This window comes from Phalacrocorax aristotelis, chromosome 10 (assembly GCF_949628215.1).
Source record: "Phalacrocorax aristotelis chromosome 10, bGulAri2.1, whole genome shotgun sequence".
NCBI lineage: Eukaryota > Metazoa > Chordata > Aves > Suliformes > Phalacrocoracidae > Phalacrocorax > Phalacrocorax aristotelis.
This window is the reverse complement of record NC_134285.1, coordinates 3,853,800-3,875,044: the sequence shown is the minus strand read 5'-3', so window position 1 is coordinate 3,875,044 and position 21,245 is coordinate 3,853,800. Positions and strand designations below refer to the sequence as shown.

Sequence of the window (21,245 nt, the reverse complement as noted above, 5' to 3'; positions counted from 1 at the left end):
TTTTTAATTTTTTTGGGGGGGGGTTGACGCTCGCCGCCGCAGGCCGCGGGGCGGCGATGGGCGCGGCGGCGGGCGGGCGCTCCGCGGGGCGCTGAGCGGGCGCGCAGCGGGGCGCGGGGCGCGCCATGGCCGCCAAGGACAACCCCTGCAGGAAGTTCCAGGCCAACATCTTCAACAAGAGCAAGTGCCAGAATTGCTTCAAGCCCCGCGAGTCCCACCTGCTCAACGACGAGGACCTCAACAGGTGGGACCTTCCCCCCCAAAACCCTTCTTTCTCACCCCCAAATCCACTCCGGGGTCCCACCCCCTGCTTGCTCCCACGCATCCGGCCCCACGGCGCCCTGGGTCCCCATGGGGTGGCTGCTGGCCCCATGGGCAGCCCGAGGTCCCGTGGGTGGTGTAGAGCCCTACGGGTGCCTGATGGCCCCATGGGTACCTCGGGGTCCATTGGGTAGCTTAGGGTCCCACGGGTGGCCGCATGGGTACTCCAGGATCCTGTGGATAGTTTAGGGTCCCACGGGTAGCACAAGGACCCATGGGTGCTTGCTGGCCCCGTGGTTAGCATGGGTTCCTGTGGGATCTCCAGGGGTCCTGTGGGGTGACTGCTGGTCACATAGATATCGTAGGGTCCTGTGGGTGCCTGCTGCTCCCATGGGTAGTGTGGGCTGTCGGGTGATGTGGGGTCCTGTGGGGTGCCCGTTGACCCCACGCATGGCACAGGGACCTGTGAATGCCATAGGGTGTTTAGGAGCCCAGTGGGTGCTCTCTGGTCCCATAGGGTGTCCAGGGGTCCCGTGGGGTGCCTGCTGACCCCATGGGTGGTGTGTGGACCCATGGAGTACCTGCTGACCCCATGGATAGCACAGGGACCCATGATTCCCTTGGGATGTTTAGAAGCCCGTGGGCACTCTCTGGTTGCATAGAGTGTCCGGGGGTCCCATGAGGTACCTGCTGACCCCACAGATAGCACAGGGACCCCAGGTATCCATGAATCCCTTGGGGTGTTCAGGAGCCCCATGGGTGCTCTCTGGTCCCATAGGATGACCAGCAACCCCATGGAGTGCCTGCTGACCCCACAGATACCCAGGTGTCCCACAGGGAACCCAGCATCTCCACTGGTCCCTTACCATGGCCCACCCCAGTGCCTCCTCCTCTGGGGCCTCACCCCTTTCCTGAGGCTGTCTGGGGACGGGCACCTGCAGTTGGGGTGATCCCACCCCCTCTTGGGGTGCGCGGCAGCGGGTTGGGGGTATCTTGTGGGCTCTGTTGGAAGATCCCAAAGTCCTGGGAAAAACTCAGCTGCAAACAAAACATTCCCTCCCAGATGTGCTGGGCATGGCCCCCCCCCACCCGGCCTTTAGCCCCCCACTTTCCTGGGGGGACAGGAAGGCGACCCTTGCCCCTTCCTGGTGAGTGCCCTGTGTGGGCAGGCTGGGGGGCTGCCGGGGCTGGCCTTCCTCCTCTTCCTCCCAGGCCTGGCGCAGGCCTGGAGACCCACGTACCTGCAGCGGGGGGGGGATGTGTGTGTATTCGGGGCACGGGGGCCTGTCTGTGGTGTTGGGGTGCAGGGAGCAGGGCAACCCTCCCTCCCCTGCCACCTTTCTGGGCCGGGGCTGACATCCCCGCTCCCGATCCTATTATGGCAATGAGATCAGACATATTGCTGTGCTCGCTGGGGGGGCGGTGTGGGGGGGGGGCATAATGAAATCTGAGGGCTAATATGGAAAAAATGTAACTGGAAAAAATGCCGTGGTGTGTGCGGGAAGGGGCGGGCGGCGGGGAGCGTCGCGGCCGTGCCCAGACAAAGGAGTCGTCCCGGAGGGGGCTCGGGAAGAGCCCCCCACTCCCGGCTGGCCCCTTCCCACTGCTCCGCCTGGGGTTCTGCTGCCTCCTGGGTGCAATGCTTTTTTATTTTTATTGGGGGTGTTCAAAGCATTGCACGCTCCCCCCATAGCGCCTGCCTGCCCCTGCCACAGGGACCCGTGGCTCTCCCCGGGGACCCAGGGCCCAGAGCCGTGTTTTGGGCAGCCCCGCGTTTGCTTTGTTCCCGTTGGGGTGGCGGGTGGCACTGGGGGGCTGCCACCCCAGCCGGCTTCTGTGGGGACAGGGTCAGCCCCGTGGCCGGATCCAGGCCCTGTGTGGGGGCTCTGCTTGGGAAAACAGCGCGATCCTGCTCGGCTTCTCTCTTGCAGCTGGGGTGAAGTAATCCCGCTTCCCAGATAAGATGGTGGCTCTGGTAGTGTGTGATGCACGCACGCACCCTCCCGCCCCGCCGCGCAGCCCCCCATGCTGAGGAGCTCGCGGCCAGCCCAACGCTTCCCCGGCACCCTGCCCGCCTCCCCTCCGGATTCGTGCCCCTCTTCGTCATCGGCGGCTCCGCGCTGGATGTGGGGGTGTGCTCTCTCCGAAGCACACCCAGGAATAACGGTTCATTTAACAGCTCTGAATTTTTTTGCCTTTTTAATTATTTTTTTTAATTTAAGCTTGATTTGGGTAGGAGGGATCCAACATCGCAGTGTCAGCGCTCCGTGCTCAGCGCGTCGCACTTACCCCATGGACAGGGACCCTGTTGGCGATTACCTAGAGTCAGGCTAGAAAAGTCCTTTTGAGTCATCTGACCTTTCTACTTGGCTTGCGGGAAAGGTGAAGGTACTTCACGCTTACGTACTCGTGTCTTTTTTGGATTTTTGTTATATAAAAATACCTGCGTGGGTGTTAGGAGCTGCCTCTCCTGCTTCCTCGGGTGCTGTGGGGCGCTGGAGCTGCTCGGGGCAGAGAGCGTTCGCAAAGCATCACAAATACTTAGTGGTAGTAGTGGATTCCCATCGTACTCGGGAACTGAATTAGGAACGGGGCTGGGAGGGGGAAATCTAGCCCCAAACATCAGGATTAATGAGCTGGAGCTCTCTAATAATAATCGGACTTAGTGCTTCCAACTTCAAAGGGCTGCGCGGACGCTAAGTCCCTAATCCCGGGAGCGCTGCGTTCACGAGTTGTTTTTGTGCGTGGCTGTGCTCCCAGCTGGGGGTCGGTGTGACCTGGGGCAGCTACGTGTGGTCCCACCACCCCTTGGAGCCTTGGCCATCCCTCCCCAGGGCTGCAGGTGGGAGGTGACGTGCCCTTGCCCCCCCCCCCACCTGTGTTTGACCTTCTGGGGTGCCTGCCTGGCATGGGGAGAAACTGGGTCAGCCACCGCATCTGCTCCCCCTTGGGAAAATCTGTTGCTGTGGCTCTGTCCCAAAGGACCTGAGCCCTGGTGTGGGCGCTCGGAGCCCTGCGATCCTGTGCAGCAGCAGGATCGGGCCCGTGGTCCCTGGCAGACGTGGTGCTGTTGATGGCTCTGTCCTGGCTGCTCCACCCACCCATCGCCAGCTCCCCTGGCACTGCCCCTTTCCTGGCAAGGGAGAAATTCCCTTTTCGTGGGAATTCCCTCTTTCCTGGCAGGGCGTGCCTGCGCTGGCACCACACGCTCCCCTTTCACCTCCTGCAAACCTCATGTGGAGGTCAGCTTCCCAGAGCCTGCCCTGGCAGGATGGAGGGTTCCCGGGAACCCTCTTCCATCTCCTGGACAAAGCCAACCTGCCCAGGGGGGACGTTCTTCCCAAGGAAGCCACCCAGGGCTCTGCATTGCCATGGGGGTGTCCCCGTGGGCTCCCTGCTCTCCATGCCGCTGGCCTGGACCGAGCCGTGCCTGCACTCATGTGCCTTTGGTTCATAAGGAAGATGAAGCCCCCCATGGCAGGAACAGGCTGGGAATTAACCTCAAAATTACTCTTGGCCTGAATTGGAAGGAGAGCAGAGTGTAAAGCAGTTGCTTTTAATTTTTTCCATGCGCGTGCTCTCTCGGGGCATGGGGACTGGCACAGATAGAGGAATTTGAGGACGTCTTTCCAGCTACCAGTGCCTTCTTTTTCTTTTTTTTTCCTTTTTTCTTTTTTTTTTTTTTGAGACTGTGGCATGGATGCCCAGAGGACCACCCAGTTGGAAAATGGAGCTTGCAAACTTTTCCCACTGCTTCCTCCTGCCCAGTGGCAGGGTGGGTGGTGGTTATTTCCATCGCTCCTCCGTTGGACGTTATCGCTTTCCTACTGTTCTGGATGCCAAGCAGCGGGCTGCCAGCAGCCCCGAGGCTGGAGAGTGTCAGTGTTGGGTCGCAGGCTTGGCTTTGCTCTGGGGCATTGCATCGACGGGGCTGCGGTGCCCTGGGCTGGGGACTTGTCCTGGCTCTGTGCATTGTCCGAAGGGTGGCAGGGTGAGGGATCATGTCCCGGGCACGCTTTCACCTCCACCCCTTGTTCCTTGGGGATGGAACAGCCCCCTCTTTCCTGCAAAGCAGCCCCCGCGCTTGCATTCCCTGCTCCCGGCTGCTTGTATCATGCTGCAAAAATCCGCCTGTACTTGACTAATTATTAGGACTGAACAGGGGGAGATTCTCTGCAAATGTCAAACCCGCCTCCGTCGGTGGCTGCAGTGGGCAGGGAGGTGGGGGGGCACAGCCGAAGGAGCTGGGGTGGCCAGGGTTGTGGTGGCTGTCCCCTACGGGCAGCATCCCACCCTTGGAGAGTGGCGTGAGGGCAGCTGGTGCTCAGGAGGGATGTCAGGTTGGGCACTGGGGTCAGGTTTGGGTGCACTTAATGTGGCCCAAGGGAAGGGGCACGGTGGCGCCTTTGGGTGCTGTACCCTTTGCACCCTTATTTGCTGCTTGTTTTTTGCATGGCGCCGCACGTTATTTGCTCTGGCACCTGAGGAAATAAATGCCCTCTCCAGTGCTCTGAAGATGGGTCGTGGCTTCTCCCAGGCCCTGAGGAAGCCCCATCGTGGGAGGCAGTTAGATACCCCTGCTCGCTGTGGGGCACGCCGGGCTTTGGGGCTGCTCAAGGAAGGGGAGATAGGATTGCACAGACCGTTTCTTCCCACTCCCATTTTGCTGCCGCTTGACAAATTGCCCATGCGTACTGCAGCCGGCCTCCTCCAGCTCTTGCTCCGACTGCCCAAGCCGGTGGCAGTGCTGGCTGTTTGCACGAAGGGTGAATTCAACCTTTCCCCTTCCTGTTCCTCTGGTCGGTCACTCCAGCTGCCCATGCGGCAAACTGCGCCGGCAGCTGCTTTCTTTGGGGTTTGCCGGTGGCTGGGTCGGGGCTGCCGGTGTGCCGGGAGGGCTGTGCTGTGCATGGTGCCTGCCAGCCGCCCCACGGCAGCGGCACCTCGTGCTCCTCAGGCCCCAGGTCCGGTCTGTCCAGTCTGGTTTGGCCTCTTCTGGCACGAGGAGATGTGTTGGTGGTGAAAGCCTGGCCTGGGCGATTGGCAGCCTTGGGAGCAGCCAGCTCGTGCCTGCACCCGTGCTGTGCAAGTGTGGTTTTGCAGGAGAGTGGGAGGTGGATGGAGAGGCGACTGTCCCCACGTATCCAGGGCTGTCCCCAGGAGCTGCCCATGTCTCAGGCTGGAGAAAGTTGAGCTTGGACTGAACCCGGGGTCAGCAAGCGGCCGTCTGGTTGCAGAGCTAGGGGATGGAGAGTGCTTTCATGCCAGGAGTGGTTGTGGACGCCCACTGGCAGCACAGCAGCCTCCCGTGCTGGGGTTTGGCCCCGCTCCGCTGCCCGTCGCCAAGTGACATACAGCGGAGGGGAAATACTGTACGGGCAGGGAAACCGAGATGTAAGCAGCTTAACCGCTGAGGCTGGGCTATGTCCCCGGCCCTTGGGATTGCCGCCGGAGCACGGGTTTGCACAGCGATGTTTGCAGAGCCTCCTGCCGGCCGGGGTCGCGGGTCTCCAGCGGTCCATGGGGCATCCTGCTGGGAGCATGCAAAATGTTAAGCGATGCCTGTCTTTCAGTTCCTAGAAGCCATGCTGTGGGCAGGAAAGCCTGCTTGGGTATCACATCCCATTCCTGCCTCAAACACCATGTCACCTTCCCCATTCCTGCTGGGTAACAGAGGCTCCGACTCACCCATCAGCGATGTTTTCTCAGGCTCCAAGGTGCGCAAAACCGAGAGCAGAGCAGAGCTGAAACCACCCAGGTTTCCTCTTTTGACATTGCAACCACAGCGTTTGTGGTGACTTTCCCCTTGAGCTCTGCTAGAAACTGGTCCCTGCCTCCAGGGAGCTCTGAGCGGTTTGGGAGTCAGTGCACAGGGGACAGTGACCTTGCTGTCTGTGCTCTGGGACCGTGGTCCCCTGTGTGTCCTGCTGAGATCTGTGACCCTGTTACTGAGTACCCAGAGATGCATGCAGGGAGCAGCAGGCGCTGCTCTCAGGGAGGCCCCTTTGGCGAATATTGGGAGTAAACCCATAAAGGTGGTGGGGTGGGAGTTACCGTGGGTTCACCCACAGCCTGGGTCAGGCTGGGGCTGTTGTTTTCTAGCGGGGCTGCTGGAAGCACTGGCACAGCTTCCCTGGTGCGCAGGGCGCACTCTGCATTCAGCGTTGGAGGCAGAGGCTAAAGCTCCGCTGCAATGGTCCTTTTTTTTTTATCCCCCCTTCCCGCTCAGTTGCCAAGCCTGAACAAAACAAGCCCTGCCTCCACCCGAGACAGGCTGATTACATCTGCCGGCAGCCTAAACAGATTATTCCTCCTGCCACGCGCTCGGAGTCAGGAGTCTCTCCTGGCGATGGATTCGGACTTCCCTCGGAGCATGTTGGGGTGGGTGGGGACTGGCTGCAGGAGCATCCCCAGCCCACCTGGGTGTCCCAGCAGCCCCCTGGGGGTATGGTTGCTCGGCCATGGGGCTGAGTCTGGACCCGAAGAGGAGATGTGGATGTCAGCAAAGCTGTCCTACCTTTTGCAATGAGCCCCTGCAGGCACCGCATGTACCGCGTGTCCCCGCTGAGCACCATGCTTAGCCGGCTGGTTTGCGGGGGGGAGGGAAGAGGTGAAGGTACCGCCGACAAACACTGCAGGTGTGAAAGCCCATCCAGCGGATGCGCTGGTTGGTGTCACAGCCCGCCTCCGGCCCTGTGCCCTGGTGCTCCATGGGCAGTCAGGCTCCTGTGACCCGTCCTGTGTGCTGAGAGCAGGTGACTGTGCCCTCTCTGCCCTGCAGCGCCGGGGATGTGTAGGGGATCCTCTATCACTCTGTGCTTTGGAAAGTGCTGAGTGGCTCTCCCCATCCTTCGAAGCCAGTCTCCTGGCTGCTGGGAATCACGTTGCTAGTGCTGGTGGAGCTGGTTGGGGTGGGGTGGTTTGTCCGTGCCTGGGCAACATCAGTGCGGCAGCTTGACAGCTTCGTGTAAACCGAGCTGGGGCCGCTTCCTTCTCTGCTTCCTCCCACCCACCGTGCTGCCAGCGCTGGCCCTGGGCTGGAGGCAGCCTCCTCCCTGTTGATGCAATGCAGGCCAAGGGGATGGATGCAGTGGCCGGGGCAGCGACCAGAGAGGCAGGTGAGGGGCTGCGGAGCACCCACAGCACAGCCCCAGTGATGGGCCCTGAAGCTCGTCAGGGCCGGGCAGGACCAGAGGTGGGATGGGATTACCTGGGCGTTCCCAGAGGTGCGACAGGAAGCGGAGCGATGATGCGAGGGCATTTCTGCCTGAGTCAGCCTCCGCTAGTCCCACGGGATGGGACGGAACCGAGCGCTGTGGGGCTCCAACCCTGCCGCACCTCCCGCACGGTGGTGCCCCTGGAAGGTACTGTGGCTAGATCCCTTTTCTTTTGGGTGGCGAGGCGCTTGCAGATCTCTCCCGAGGCAGCGGCTTTAGCACCTTCTGGCTGAGGCCGTGGCGGGTGGTTGGCTTCGTCACCGCGAGCCGTGCCGGAGGAACCGGCTCCGCTCTTGGTGCCCGCCCTGTGAGCGTTGCCCCACCCCGGACGTGGATGCACTGCACTGCCAGCAGCTGCCCTCCGCTCTGCTTTCCGCATCGTTTTGTGGTTCACCCTTTGGCCAGGTACTGTCTGGATAAAAGCGAAGCCGCCCAGCACCCGAGCATCCCGTGGAGCTGCTACCTACGGGGAAACTGCCTGGAGCCACCCTTCGGACATCACTGGAGCTCACGGGAGGCAGACGGGGCTCTGCATGGTCAAAGGCATTCTGCGAACCCCGGGGCCGCTTTAGCACCATCCCTTAACGTGAGATTGGACAGATCTGCTTGGACAGGGGAAGTTTCTGCTCTGAGCTCTTGCTCAGTGCTGGGTGTTGCATTTTCCTCCTCTTGTTGAGCTCTCCGGAGGAAACTGAGCTGGTTCAAAGGGACGTGCGGCTCCAGCTCCATCCTGGTGTGGTAACGCTCCCCTGGACCTGCCTCCCGCCGCGGCATCGAGCAGGTTTATTTTAAACCTCACTTCAGCAGGGCCATTCCAATGCAGGTGTGATGGGTTTATTTCGGACACCTTGTGCGCTACTTCATATCCCTTTTATTTAGGCTTGTACCTCTCTGGGCATTTGCTTAGTTTTAGCAGTAGCTTGTTTTGGTTTGGCTTTAAAAAGTGCTGTTGCGTGTTCATCTGTTGGCGGGTGGAACCGGGCTGCCCACGCCGGCTGGCTCTAATTCCTACCTTTCAGCTATTTTCGTTTCAATATCTGAAATTGGACCATTCTGCTGAAATAAGTATAGCCCACTGGTGCTTTTTTATGACGCCGGTAAAGAAATACTTGCCCTTAACATAGAGCGTGATCATTTCAGGTGCTTGGTGCTTTATATATGGTCAGTTGAGCCAAAATTGGAGTGGTTTAGGGGAAAATAGTGTCTGCTGAGGGGTGTGAGCCAGGCTGAGGTAGGGCAGAGCTTCACGCCTGTAATACAGGGTTAAGGCTGCTCGCTGCTGACCCTGGAGGTGGTGTCCCCTGTTTGGGTTTCACGGTTACTTTGTCCCCGGTGTGGCACTGGGAGTTGCCCACTGCCTGTCACACTGGGGGCTGCGTCGGGCTGGACACTGTGGGGATGCAGTGGGGTGCACGGGCCGTGCCCAGGGGCTGTGCTGGGGCATGGAGGGGGAAATCGGGGGTGGGAGGAGGGTTGAGCTCTGCAAGCAGCTTGGCTGCCCATCATGTCGCTGCCGAGGGCTCCTTGGGGCGCTGCCTTGGCGAGGCAGTACCAAGCCCTGGGGATGCCTTCGCTGTCACCCTCTTCCTTGTTCCTGGGTGATGGAGGCTACTCGCAATATCTTCTCAAGCACCAGAGCTGGTTGCTCAGGGCTCACTCACTCCTCACAAGAGGGAGTCTGGGGACCCAGCCCAACCCCTTCCCTGCCAGTGACCTGTTGGAGGCGCTTCCCGGCTCTCTGGTGGATCATCTTTAGTTACTTATTTGTAATTTTGCTTCCCCCCCTGTAAAACAGACAAGAAATTTGGGAAAGGCCGTCGCAAGCAGCCCTGCCCAGGCCACGCAGGTGGACACAGCCACATCCCAACACTGTGGGGAGCGGTGGGAACCCCTGCTCCAAAGTCCTCCCCTTGCATGGGCCCGGATGCGTCACGGGCACCTTTGGGTGGGGGCGTGGGGCGGGCTGCTGGCGGGGCGCGCCAGGGAGTGGCAGAGCGTGGCTCACCCCGCCGGGCGCTGTCAGCGTGGGCGGCGCGGGGCCGGGCGCAGAGCGGGTGCCGCGCCGGCCGGGGGGCGGCATGGGGGCCACGGGCGAGCAGGGTGCCAGCACCCAGGTGAGTGGGCTGGGGCGAGGGGCTCCTCTCCGATCCTGGGGTGGGTTGGGGGCTGTGGTACCTGCGGGGTGCCCTTCTGTGCCAGCAAGACCCCCGGTGTGGGTGAGGCTGATGCTGGTTGTGGGTGCAGGGGTGCCCCGGGTCGCAGAGGGGGAGGGAAGCAACTCCCTAAAACTAGATCCCACTCCAAGCACTCCATTTTCATTGGTTTTTTTTTTTTTCCCCTTTAAAGAGAGGGGGAAGGAAGGAAGGTCTTCTCAAATCATGTTTTCCAAGCTGCTATGAGAGCAACACCTATAGCTCATATGTCACGTTGTGGGGGGATAAGAGATTTTGTTATTTCTTTTCACTTTATAAACAGTAAAAGGGCTCCTCCGGCTTGTTTCCAGTTTGCTTACTCAGTGCTTCATGCATTTGACAGTTTTTGGTGCATAGGCAGTTTCTTCTATTGTTTGCAGGGATTTTTCCAGAGGGGAAACTTTTTTTTAACATTACAAAACCACAGAAACTGGCAGGAGGAATCTAGGGGAGGTACCGAATTGGAAACAGTTTTAAGCTTTAAGGAAAAAAAAAAAAAGAAAAAAGAATGAAAGCAACAAAATTAACCAAATAATTTTGAGAGGAGCTGGGAACATGTGTCCTTGTTGCTGTGCGGCTGGGCTGGAACTGGGCTTGCACAGATGTTTCATGGTGGGAAGCCGCGTCCCTGGACCCAGGCGCTCCTGAAGCTGGATCTGCCCTGGGTTTCCTCCCTCCTGGCCTGTCCCGATGCCTCCGCGGTGCCGCCTCGATGGTGTGGCAATGCCTTGCCACTCTTGCACCAGGATTTGGCCCCAGCCCTTGCCAGGAATGGGGTTGGCTAATAGTTTGCAGCTTGACAGACAGCAGGAGCGGTGCCCGTGGGACTTTGTGGGGGAGGACATGCCCGGTGCCCATCCCCATCCCACCGCTCGCCGTGGTGTCGGTCTGCTTTGCGCCGGCCACTTCTGCGCCCAAACCACCAGTGGAAAGAGCCTGGATATTTTTTTTTTTTCCACTGATAAATGGCAGTGCTGTAAGGCATTTCTTTCCGGGTATTCTTTCCCTTTCTCTTCCCGGCTGGCTGAATGAGCTGTTTTCCCTCCGCCTGGCTCTGACCTTCCTGTGTGCTCGGCCTGGGCTGCTGGAAGCCACTGGCAGGGAGGAGCGGGCTGGCAGGGGCCGCCCCTGCGGGGAAATGGGTGTTGGATGTGCACAGCATGGGAAGCGGCTGCGAGCTGGAGAACTGCCAGCACTGGGTAGTTTTTCCTCTCTTAATTAACAAAAGGAAAACATCGAGCTCTCCTTTGGAGAATGTTTTTGCTTTAGAGTAGAGGCACGCTGCCGATGGCGAGGGGAAGAGCTGTCAGTGAGGACGGGCTCTGCAGCTTGGCAGTAGCCAGGAGGTCGGCGCTCTCGTCGCGATGCCATGCAGAAGCAGCCGAGTGTGGTGTTTGTGGCTGGGGTTTTACCTCCTCCTGAGTCCTCATCTCAGTCCTGTTTGCACACAGTGTATATAACACCACGGGTTGCTATCAAGCATCATGTCCCCTGCACAGGCAGGGCTGGGTTCATCTGTGTGCCTGAACTTATGCAACTGTCTTTGCGCCGGGGGCTGGTGCAGTGTCCCGTGGTCCCCCACCATTGATCCCTCGCGGTGCTGGTTCACAGTGAGCCGGGTTCTTCTGTGCCTGATGTGTTTCTCTGCTGTTTCTTTGCAGGCCAAACCCATTTACGGTGGCTGGCTGCTGCTGGCTCCAGAAGGAACAGACTTTGACAACCCTGTCCATCGCTCCCGGGTAAGCAAAGCCAAGACACCCTCTCCCCATGCCACGGGTGGGGGTGGCAGGAGGAGTGGCGAGGGCTTGTCCCAGCCTGTGGCGGCAGCTGTGGCCCCAGGAGTGCTGCAAACGCCTCCATACACTCATCCCCTTGTGCAAACCAGGAAGCGAGGAGATGTTTCCTGCAGCAGGGCTTAAATGCCTTCTCTGGGATGTGAGGTCTCCCATGCTGGGCAGCAGGCTGCGCACTGCAGGTCCTGGTCAGTCTCAGTCCGTGCAGTTTTATTGTTTGCTGCTGTTGCTTTTTGATGCCTTGATGCTCGTCTGGTTGGCCTGACACATGCCATGCTGACAGGAGGGCTTCAGGCTGGTGGGGTGTGGGCTGTGTGGCTCTGATCTGTGCTGGGACCATCAGCAAGGTACCCAGTTTCCCTTTGCTGCTTGGAAACCACTACTTTATTTTCTGCAGCTCATCATGGGCATGCCAAGAGCTTTGGAGGGAGGCTGCATCCCATCCCCTAACGCAGATATCCCTGTGTCAGGCAGCTCCTGCAGCAAGGAAGGGGCTGAGAGGTGATTCCCATTTGCTATAAACCTGCGGAGCTCTGGAGCAGAGAGTGTTGGCAGCAGAGGCCCACAGACAGAGCAGGGCACGTTCAGCTGCCCAAAGGGGTTTGCTTGTGCCCTGCAGAAACAGCAGCATCGTGTGAGGGTTGGCGCATCCCCCACTTTCCTGCCCTGGGGGGTGTGAGGCCCAGAAGGACGTGGCCAGGCTGACGTCCTTTTGCTGCTGGCTTGTGACAAGGACTCCCAGCCTGTCCCCAAGCTGCTCTTCCAGGCAACTTGCTGTGGAGGCTGCCAGGACAGGGCTGTCTCGTGCATGGGAGGGATGGCAGTGGTCCGTGAACCCTCTGTCACGCAGCCGAAAAGCTCTCAGAGCTACTAGTAATAAAAAATTTTTCTCCTGAGCAAACAAGAATTGGGTTCTGAGTTCAGCCTGGGGTATATGGGTCATTATTTGGAGTCACAGCTAGCTGCAGGCTTGCTGGCCCAACAGCGTGGGGACATGGGACTCTGGACCCCCCCCCCGGAGCAGAGGCTGCCTGCTAAGGTGGGGCATGTGGAGGTCCACAGGGTCCTTGGTAGTTTCGCTTGTCCTTGAGCACCTTGGACTTTGCCTGAAGGGCTGAGAAAAGTGAGATAAGAATTGCTGCACTGGGGCTATGAATCTACGACCTTTTTATTTCAGCCTGTTCAACCAGTTTTTGCTCTTGGCTGAAAACAACCTGGCACACACAAAAAAAAAGAAGGGCAGTTTTCCAGCCAGATCAGTTCTCCAATCTGGTTTGCTGTGCGGCTGCAGAAGCGGCAGTGCTGGGGGAGGCAGGACCACCTAGGCAGTGTCAGCCCTGGAGGCGCAGCCACCGTCCAAATTCAGCTGAAGCACTTCTGGGGGACATCCAGCATGACGCCCTGTCACCCTGCAGCACCGGCTGCTAGAATAGACCATGCAGGATGAAGCTGAGGATGGGGAGCACTTAGTTGGGGGATCCTTTTAGTGTCCTGTAGGACTTCAGTCTCTTGGAGAGCAGTGATGGGGCTCGTGGGTGTCCTTCAGGAGAGGAGGAAAGTCCTGGTTCCAGCCTATAGCTCAGAGTCTTTTGTCTCTGGTTATTTTTGTCCCCTCTATGGTTAAACCAGGCTAGTGTGGGGTCTGTCTGAACGCAGAGAGGAGCAGCATGGGGAAGCAATCCCAAAACAGCCTCTTGGGTGCCCACGAAGCCAGGCAGTAAATGAGCATTGAGTGATGAGCTGGCGTGAGCAGACCTCTGTCAGAGCCCTGCTGTCAGACCCCTGCTGGATGGCCTGGCAGGACCTTGCTTTGGAAAGCCTGCAGCACCCCAAATAGCTGGGTTTGGGGTGTGAGGGGCTGAACAGAAACACTTCTGCAACATTCATCACCCTACAGGGACTGTCCCCACGATGTTGAGGGTCCCTTCTGCTTTTTTGGCAACTGTGGTCTGGTGCTCAGCGAGACCTGGGCATGTGCCCTGTTGTCACGAGTCCCCTGCCACGAAGGAGTTTCAGTGACTTTTCTCTGACCCAGCTTTGTGGGGCGCAGCTCCGGTGCCCCTGTCAAGGCCCAGGGGCTGGTGGGCACAGCTGTGACCCTCCTTGCTGTCTTCTCTTGCAGAAATGGCAGCGTCGCTTCTTCATCCTCTACGAGCACGGGCTGCTGCGCTACGCCCTCGACGAGATGGTAAGTGCTGCCTGGCGGAGGCACGTGGCCATCTTCAGGCTGTGGGGATCAGCTGGGGCCACCTCTGCTGCCCTTGGGGGAACCTCTGGCGATGCTCGTGGTGTGGCGTGGGGAGGCCTCTGCTGAGGAGTTTTGCTCTCTGGGTTTGACTCACTGCCAGGCTGGGTTTGCGTGGGAGCTTGGTGGATGGTCAGTGGAGGATGATGGGTGTTTAGGAGGCGTGTGGGTCCCACCTAGCTTGGGGCTGATGGGTTGCTGGCAGATACCGCGCTGGTGGAGTCCCCAGGGTCCCCCCACTCCTTCCTGCCCTGCCCTGTACCAGCTGGGGTTTGGTGGTGATGAATCGCCTCGGCAGTGCCTGGGAAGGAGGCCCTGCCTAGTGATGCCCATGGAAAGTAGGTCAGCTGGAACGCCTTCCCCAGAGCTGCGGCACACTGCCGGCACTGCTCCCCTCGGTAAAACAGAGTGGGGAGACAACCAGACGGGAAACCCGCCCGCCACAAGCTGAGAAGTGGGACTGGTGGGGCCAGTGTTGCTGTGACTGCCCGGGGCTGCTGATTTATCCTCCCGGCCACAGCAAGGCCGTGGGAGGGTGCCTGGGTTTGACCACGCTGGCGCGGCATGGTGTGACACAGCACGACAGGCACCGGTGTAGTGGGATCCACCTCGGCGGGAGGCTCACAATGCTGGGCGCACTGGGATGCGGGGCAGCGTACGTGCACGCGTGTCGGGTGGGATGTGCGGGGACATGCAAGGACCCGCGTCTGTGGCAGGGAGGCTCCCTGCGACGCAGCCTGCCTTCGTCCTCTGCCGCTGCCTCCTGCAAAGGCACTGTGGGCTGGGGAGGCAGGGCAGCACAGCGAGCATTGCTCGAGTTTCATGCCTTGTTTGTTTGTATTTTTTCTTGGAGTTGATCCAAGTGCCCTAAATAATTTAAATGTCTCGGGTAGGAGCGGTGGAGGCTTTCAATACATTTTTAGTGTCTCAGCATCCTGCATCTGAACTGGGCTGGTGTTTCATGTCCTACAGCGACAGGCGAGTGGTGTGTGCCTAGCTGGGGTGGAAAGATGCCCTGATCTGAGAAGAGGTAGAAGGGTCTTGGGCAACATGATTTTGAACTTCTTTTTGGGTTTGTGTCCTGGAGAGGCTGACCTGCCCCAGGCACTGCTGCCTCTGGGCAGGAGCAGATGGACAGTGCCCTGCTCTCCAGACCTCATGCCACCGCTTGTCATCTCCCAGCACCACCGTGCCACAGGTGACTGTTGCCAGAGAGCACGCAGATGATGAGGGAAGCATCCCACAGTTCTTCAGACACCTTTTGAGCTTTTTTCCCCTTGTGAAGGGTAAAAGTGCAAAAAAAACCCCATTGGGAGCATGCACATGTGCAGCATGGGTTGATCTGTGGTGGTCCCAGGCTGGGACCCCCTCCCTGGCTGCTGCTGGGTCCCTGCACCCCTCCAGCCCTGCGTGTCCCGTGGGATGGCTCAGACCCAGCAGGGCACTGCCAGGATGGGCACTGTGACTTGCTGCTACTGTGACTCTTCGTGGTGCAACGGGTACCACAGGAGGAGGGCAGGAGGGCTCAGTCCGACCCCTCCGTGGCCATAGATGGAGGAGATGGTCATGGCTCCCTCCTCATCGGGGTCTGACGCATGGTGTAAAAATACCCTCCTGACCTTTCTGCAGAGCACATCACTGTGTGGGATCCATGCTGCTCTTTGCACCAGCTCTGCTAAAGGTGTCCCCTGGCCATAGTTGGGCACAGACTCCCCTGGCCCCTTCCAGCCCGTGGCACCGGAGCACCCCTGCTGCACTGGCTGGGCTGGGGCAGGAGGAAAAGCCCCTGAGCAGGAGGAAATGGGGGTTGTTTTTGGTGCTTAGCCCGTGCAGGAGCAGGGGCCGGGAAGCTGAGGAAAAACAGACAGGGACCATCTTCTTTCACATGTGGGAATATGGCCTGTGTTGTGTCCTCTGCTTGACCTTGGGGAAAGTTGTTTTTCTGCCAAACTGCCGGTCCCTGACCCCTCTGCATCGGGTGCCGGCACGGCTCTGCTGGTGGGACTGCACGCCCCCCCCTCCAGCAGCCTGCCGTGCCCCTGCACAGTCCTGCCCTCGCCCCGTTCCCCGCGGCAGGGCTGGGCTCGCTCGCTGCGTGCTGGGAGGCTGTGTTTACAGGAGGTCAGGTAACTCCCACACAGCTTTTGTGCTGGTCCCTGGGGGTAACCCGTGCCTGTTGCAGTGCAGATTTCCGCTCCAGCAGGACCCTGATCCCAGTACCGCCAAGCTCACAGCAAGCCCCCTTGTGTCAGAACCAAGTGCCCATGCAGGTGTTACCATGGTCTGCACGAGGAGGGGGGACCGGTGGGGAGCAGCCGGCTGCGGCGTGTTGAGCACATCGGGGCTCAGCTGCGCTGCAGCTTTCCTGCCCGGGCAGGGCCAGAGTGTGGCTCAGAGGGTGCCACGGCTCCGGTGGGTTTTGGACCTGCTGCCACCATCCCACAGCATCGAGCTGTGATGGCTGAGTGCCTCAGGGTCACTGGAGGGGACTGGTGGCACTCAGGCTGTCAGCAGGCACGTCCCCAAGGGGGATGCAAGGACCCAGCCCCGTGCCCAGGCATTGCTGGCTGGGGTTACTGGGGGACACTGGTTTCTCCCCTGAGGTGCTCACCTGCTCCCTGCCTGTGGCTCTCCATGTCCCCACCACCTCTGTGGGCCAGGACCTTGCCAGCAGGAGCCTCTCCCATGCACAGCAGGGATGCCTTTTTTTTGCATGGGGATCCTCTTTGCAGCCCATGCGTGGACAATCTACACCCAGTGTGCCAGGAGTTGGGTGGGGGTCCCATGGGGGCCTCGGCATGGGGGCGGTCTCTGCAGCGTGCTGGGAGCTGGGTGGCAGCTGGCCGGAGACCTCCCAGGCTGTTGCAAGTAGGGATTTAATTGCTCTGCCTTGAACCTGTTAGACATTAATTTTGTGGGTTTGGCAATATTCTGCTCTTACTGAAGCGGGAGAGGAGGGAGGGGTGGGCTCGTGAGGGGAGACCCAGGCTGGCAATGGCGGCAGAGATGTTCCCATGCCCGGCCAGGGAGTCTCTGCTTCTCGTTCCTGGGGGACTGGAGTGCAGTGGGGTGTGAAGGGGTGGTTATAAGCCCAGCCATGAGCTGAGGAAACCTCAGGGGGACCCCGAGACATTGGTGCTGTGGCACACAGAGGCCGTGGGAGGGGACAGCTTTGGGCACAGGAGCCTTTTGCAGTGGGGTGGGTCAAGTTTGGTGTTGGACTGGATCATTTTGGGCACAGAAATCCCTTAGCAGAAGGTGGGACAAGCGGGCACCGGCTGCCCTGCTGGCATCCAGCTACCTCCTGAGACCTGCACATGGGTGTCCCTGAGCTGGTCCCAAGTCTGTGCTCTTGCTCAGCCGCCTTCTTTCTGTACATCCATCCTTTCATCCATCTGTCTGTTCATATTTTCACTCTGAAAACTCAAACCAGTTCTGCACGATGGCTGCAATGGGGAGGATGTGCACAGGCTATGGACCTCCATCCCCTCGGACCCAGGCCAAGCTGCCAGACTCGCTCCCCGGGGTCTCCCTCTTTCATGCCGGGTGCCGTTCCTGCCAGCAGCCCCAGCCTCGTGCTGGGACCCAGAGCCTGCCGGGCCGCTGGGAATGCCAAGTGGAGCGCATCCCTTCCTGTCGGTGGGGAGCATGCCAGCGGTCGTTCCCGGCTCTGCCGAGCCCTGGCTAAGCTGAGCCTGTTCAGACGTGCAGAAATTCCTCCCTCCCAACCGCAGGTGGATGTGAGGATGTGTGTTTGCTCGGGGTTGCCTTCCCATGCTGAACTGCTGCGATTACCCCTTGGTGCCGGCTTGCTCCTGCTGTTTGATAAACCTCCGTGCTGGGCTGGATGATGTACAGGGCTTGACGTTTCTCTGTAGCAGCTGGAGGATGACAGAACTGCTCTTACATTGAGTTGAGGGAAGGCATGAAAGAGGGTGACAGGGAGTCGGGGACAGGCTTGGGACAAGCTGCTGTGTTGTGAGTGTCAGAGGACGTTTGCCCCCATGTGCTCCCCAGTCCTGTGGCACTTCCTTGGTTTTCCCGAGATACATGTTCCCTGGTTCCTCATTGCACTGAGTGCGAGACTAAAGCCAAGCCAAATGTGTCCAGAGACTTGTTTTGGAGGTGGAAAAGTCACTCAAAGAGCTTAGACCTTTGGTACTTTAGGATATTTGAAACTAAAGATAAAGTCCTTAGCCTGTAGAGAAGCTGCCCTGCCTGGGCTGGGAGGGATCGGGCTCAGTTGCTGGAGGGGATGGGGAGGGACTAGTGCCAGGACGGTGAGCAAAACCTCTCCTGGCTGCTGCCTGCCTGGCGGCTGCATCCCAGCACGCTCTGTCCAAGGGGAGATGCCCAAACTGGTGCTGGCAGCAACACCCTCCGATGTCGTCCCATGCTGCGCAAGGTCTCGGTCCTGGTAGAACACCCTGTGGTCCCCAGCGAAACCACCGCTGCAGCTGCAGTGGGAGAGCAGTGTGGTGCCAGGACGGCTCGGGAGGTTATGGTTGAGGTATGTGGGAGCTGCCACAAAAATAGTGCTGGTTAAGGGGATGGAGCCAGAGAGTGGCAAGTGCAGAGCATTTGCCTCCTTTTGTTTTGATTGCTGTGATCTATAATTAGTGGCCAAGGTCTCTATAAATAGAGCCCTGCTGTGTGGGAACGTAGTGGAGAGGGAGTGGGTGTGCAGGAGGGGTTTCGCAGCGCTGGAGAGCTCTGTCCTGTCCCTCCCTGGGCCTGTGGGTGGATGATGGCCTTAGCCATGCCTGGGGTCAGATCCTTCCCCTGGCTAGAGCAGGTCAGAGAAGAGGGTCTGGATCTCCAGCCCAGCTTCTTATGACTCATTGCACATCCATAGGCCAGGCCTAGTCTCTGTGCCACAGTTTACTCTGCCACTTCCCTTGGGCTGGGATTTGTAGTAGGTTGGCATTTGTGCCAGTGCTTTGCTCCTAGCAAGAGCAGAGGGGCAGCTGCATCCTCCTTGGGGGTATTTTTTTATCACTGGAGGCCTCCTTTCAGTGGCTGCCTGAGACTATTAATTTGGTTTTTCTTAATCTTTGTGGCTATGCTGGTTTGAAAGCAGGACAAAATTCAGGCTCACCTGGGAGCGTCTCAAACTTGCTGGTGTTGTGGATAACATCATAGTGAGAGCATCTTCTGGATGGGCTTTCCCATCTCCTCTGCTGGGGGATCAGGAAGAGCATCCCCAGACATGATGTGTCCTCCCAGCAAACTGGTCTTGCTCCATGTCTGGTGCCTTCCAGCGTGGCGGGGTGAAGCGTGGGGATGGGCTGTGAGCCCTTCCTCCACCATACCCTTTATTTGCTTATTTACCCCAAGTTGCTTTCTAAAAATGGAGGGGGGGGGCATTAAGACCACTGTTTGGGGGGGTCTAAGAGGGTGCTTAGACCAGTACTCAGCCGCCTCCACACCAGAGTTTGCCTGTATGTATGGGGTTGGGTGGTTGCATCCTCTGCAGCGGCATTGCAGAGCTCTGCCTGGGCTTGTAGCACGGTAATCCTGCTCCTAAGTCAGGAACTCAGGCAGATTGTGATAGTGTTAACATCAGTGCGATGGAGCGGACATCCCTGCTCCAGCCCGCGATGGCTGGGAGGGAGGTCAGGAGGGAGCTGGGAGCTGATGGGACCGGGGTGGGATGAAAAGCGAGGCCAGCCCAGCGTCTGGCAATGGTTAGGGGAGCACCGGGACCCCTGGGCCGGGTGTATAAATAGAAGAAGAGAGGCCAGCTTGGAGGTGGGAGGTCTGGCACCGTGCAGGGGGCTGCTGGGTCACATCTGGAGCCCGGCATGGCCTCAGGCCCTGGTCCTGGCCATGGAAACCTAAGGAATTGATCAATGGGTAAAAGAGGAGAACGCAGTAAGCGTCAGTGGGTGCTGGTAGGGGTTCAGAGGGAGAGAGGGATGCGTGCGTGTCAGCGCTGTGATGTGCAGATGCGTGTCATTATTATTTCCTAATCACCCCCCCTTCAAAATTCTCTTTATTTGGAAGAAAGGGGCATTTTAAAACGTCATCAGCAGCAGAGCTGTGCTGTGTTAATTTTCATCGTAGTTCTCTCCGTTGTCATCTATATTGTTTTAAGAAGCCAAGAATCTGTGCATGTGTTTTTTTTCCTGCTTTTCAGATCAAAGCAGTTTACTTCAGTCTTGGCACGGAATGGAAATTCATTGGCAGGGATTAAAAACGAACCTTAAACATCCTGGCCTCTCTGTCCTTACTTTTTCCACACGTTTTGCCATTTAAGCGTTTCCAAGGTCTCCCTGCCCCCTCCTCCATGGGAGCACCAGGCTTTACAGACCCCTGTTCCTCTGTCCCTGGCGTTTCCTGCCATGGACACAATTTTGCCGGTGCCTCTGTTCACCAGCTCTTCAAGGGTTTCAGTTTCTGTTTAGCATAAAAAGCTTTTGGCTTGAATCAAAGCGTTTTTCAGATTTAAAGCGAAGTGAGAAAGGTCTGGAGGGGAGCGGCTGTGCAAGGCTCGGATGGCAGCAGGGACCCCCACCCCAGATTTTATCCAGGGTGCGGGTCTGACTTGGTCTTGCAGCGGGAAGACTTTCTTTCCAGCTCCTCTGGTTTTCGGCTTGACACCAACGGAGGGGTCATGGCCACATCCAGTGATGGTCCAGAGATGGTTTGTCACCTTGGCAAATGCTGGTGATAGTGCCCTGCCAGTCCCACTGGTTTTTGCAATGTTGGGGGGAAATGGGTTGATGCAGGAGCTCCTCCATTCATGGTTGTGGCATGGATGGGAAATCATGCGGGATGCGAGCTGGCTGGGATGGGAGTGACGGGCAGTGGTGGGCAGAAGAGATGGGGAAATAACTGGTTTGTTGGGGAGTGGGGAGGAAGATGGTCTCTGGGAAGTGTCACTGGGGATTTTTAGTGCATATCTCGGAGATGGTGCAGTAGAAGTAAGGAAATGTTGGGAATAATTGGGGAGCAGTGATCCTTTCTCCTCCAAGAGCTGGGCAGGGGAGGGACACCTGAAGTCAGAGTGCGATGGAGAGGGGACAAAGCAAATCCTTGTCATTGCTCTACAGGAGATGTAGAGACAGCACAAGTGCTGGGGGTTCCCGGCAGCTCGGAGATCTTTGATGGATTTGATGTGCTTAATTTTCAATATTGGTTTTGAGGGAAAAAAACCCATGAACCTACGGGGATCCTTGTGCACCCATTCCCCAGGACAACACTGATGCTGGGACCAAGCAGCCTCGAAGGGGTTGGGAGGATACGTGGACCTTCACTTGTGGTCTTTCTAATATTAATGTCTTGCTTGATGCTGTCCTGTGTCATTTTGTTTACTGGAGCTGGGCATGAGGATCCTATAACCGTGGCTTCAGGGGGGTTCAGGAAAGGGTCTTTCCTTTTCTCGCTGCTCAAGGTGTCCAGCCCCAGTCGCTGCTGGAGGTGGGTCCTGCTTTCAAGACACCTGTGGGCACCTCTACAAACTGTTCCCTACCCTCTTCTATTTTATCTCTTTTAGTTTGCTTTAGTGTGGTGTTTTGGGAAGTAAAACTGCCAA

At 58.5% G+C, this 21,245-nt stretch overlaps 1 protein-coding gene across 4 annotated transcripts in view; it reads left to right on the top strand.

The window, feature by feature from the left end:
- MPRIP (myosin phosphatase Rho interacting protein) overlaps positions 1-21,245 on the top strand; it is an 81,917-nt gene continuing 60,672 nt past the window's right edge. For all 4 annotated transcript variants that reach the window (XM_075104784.1, XM_075104786.1, XM_075104785.1 and 1 more), the window contains exons 1-3: positions 1-242; positions 11,329-11,409; positions 13,586-13,651. In XM_075104784.1, coding sequence (XP_074960885.1) covers positions 126-242; positions 11,329-11,409; positions 13,586-13,651 — 264 coding nt within the window. In that variant the 5' untranslated portion in view covers positions 1-125. The remainder of the gene's footprint in view (positions 243-11,328; positions 11,410-13,585; positions 13,652-21,245) is intronic.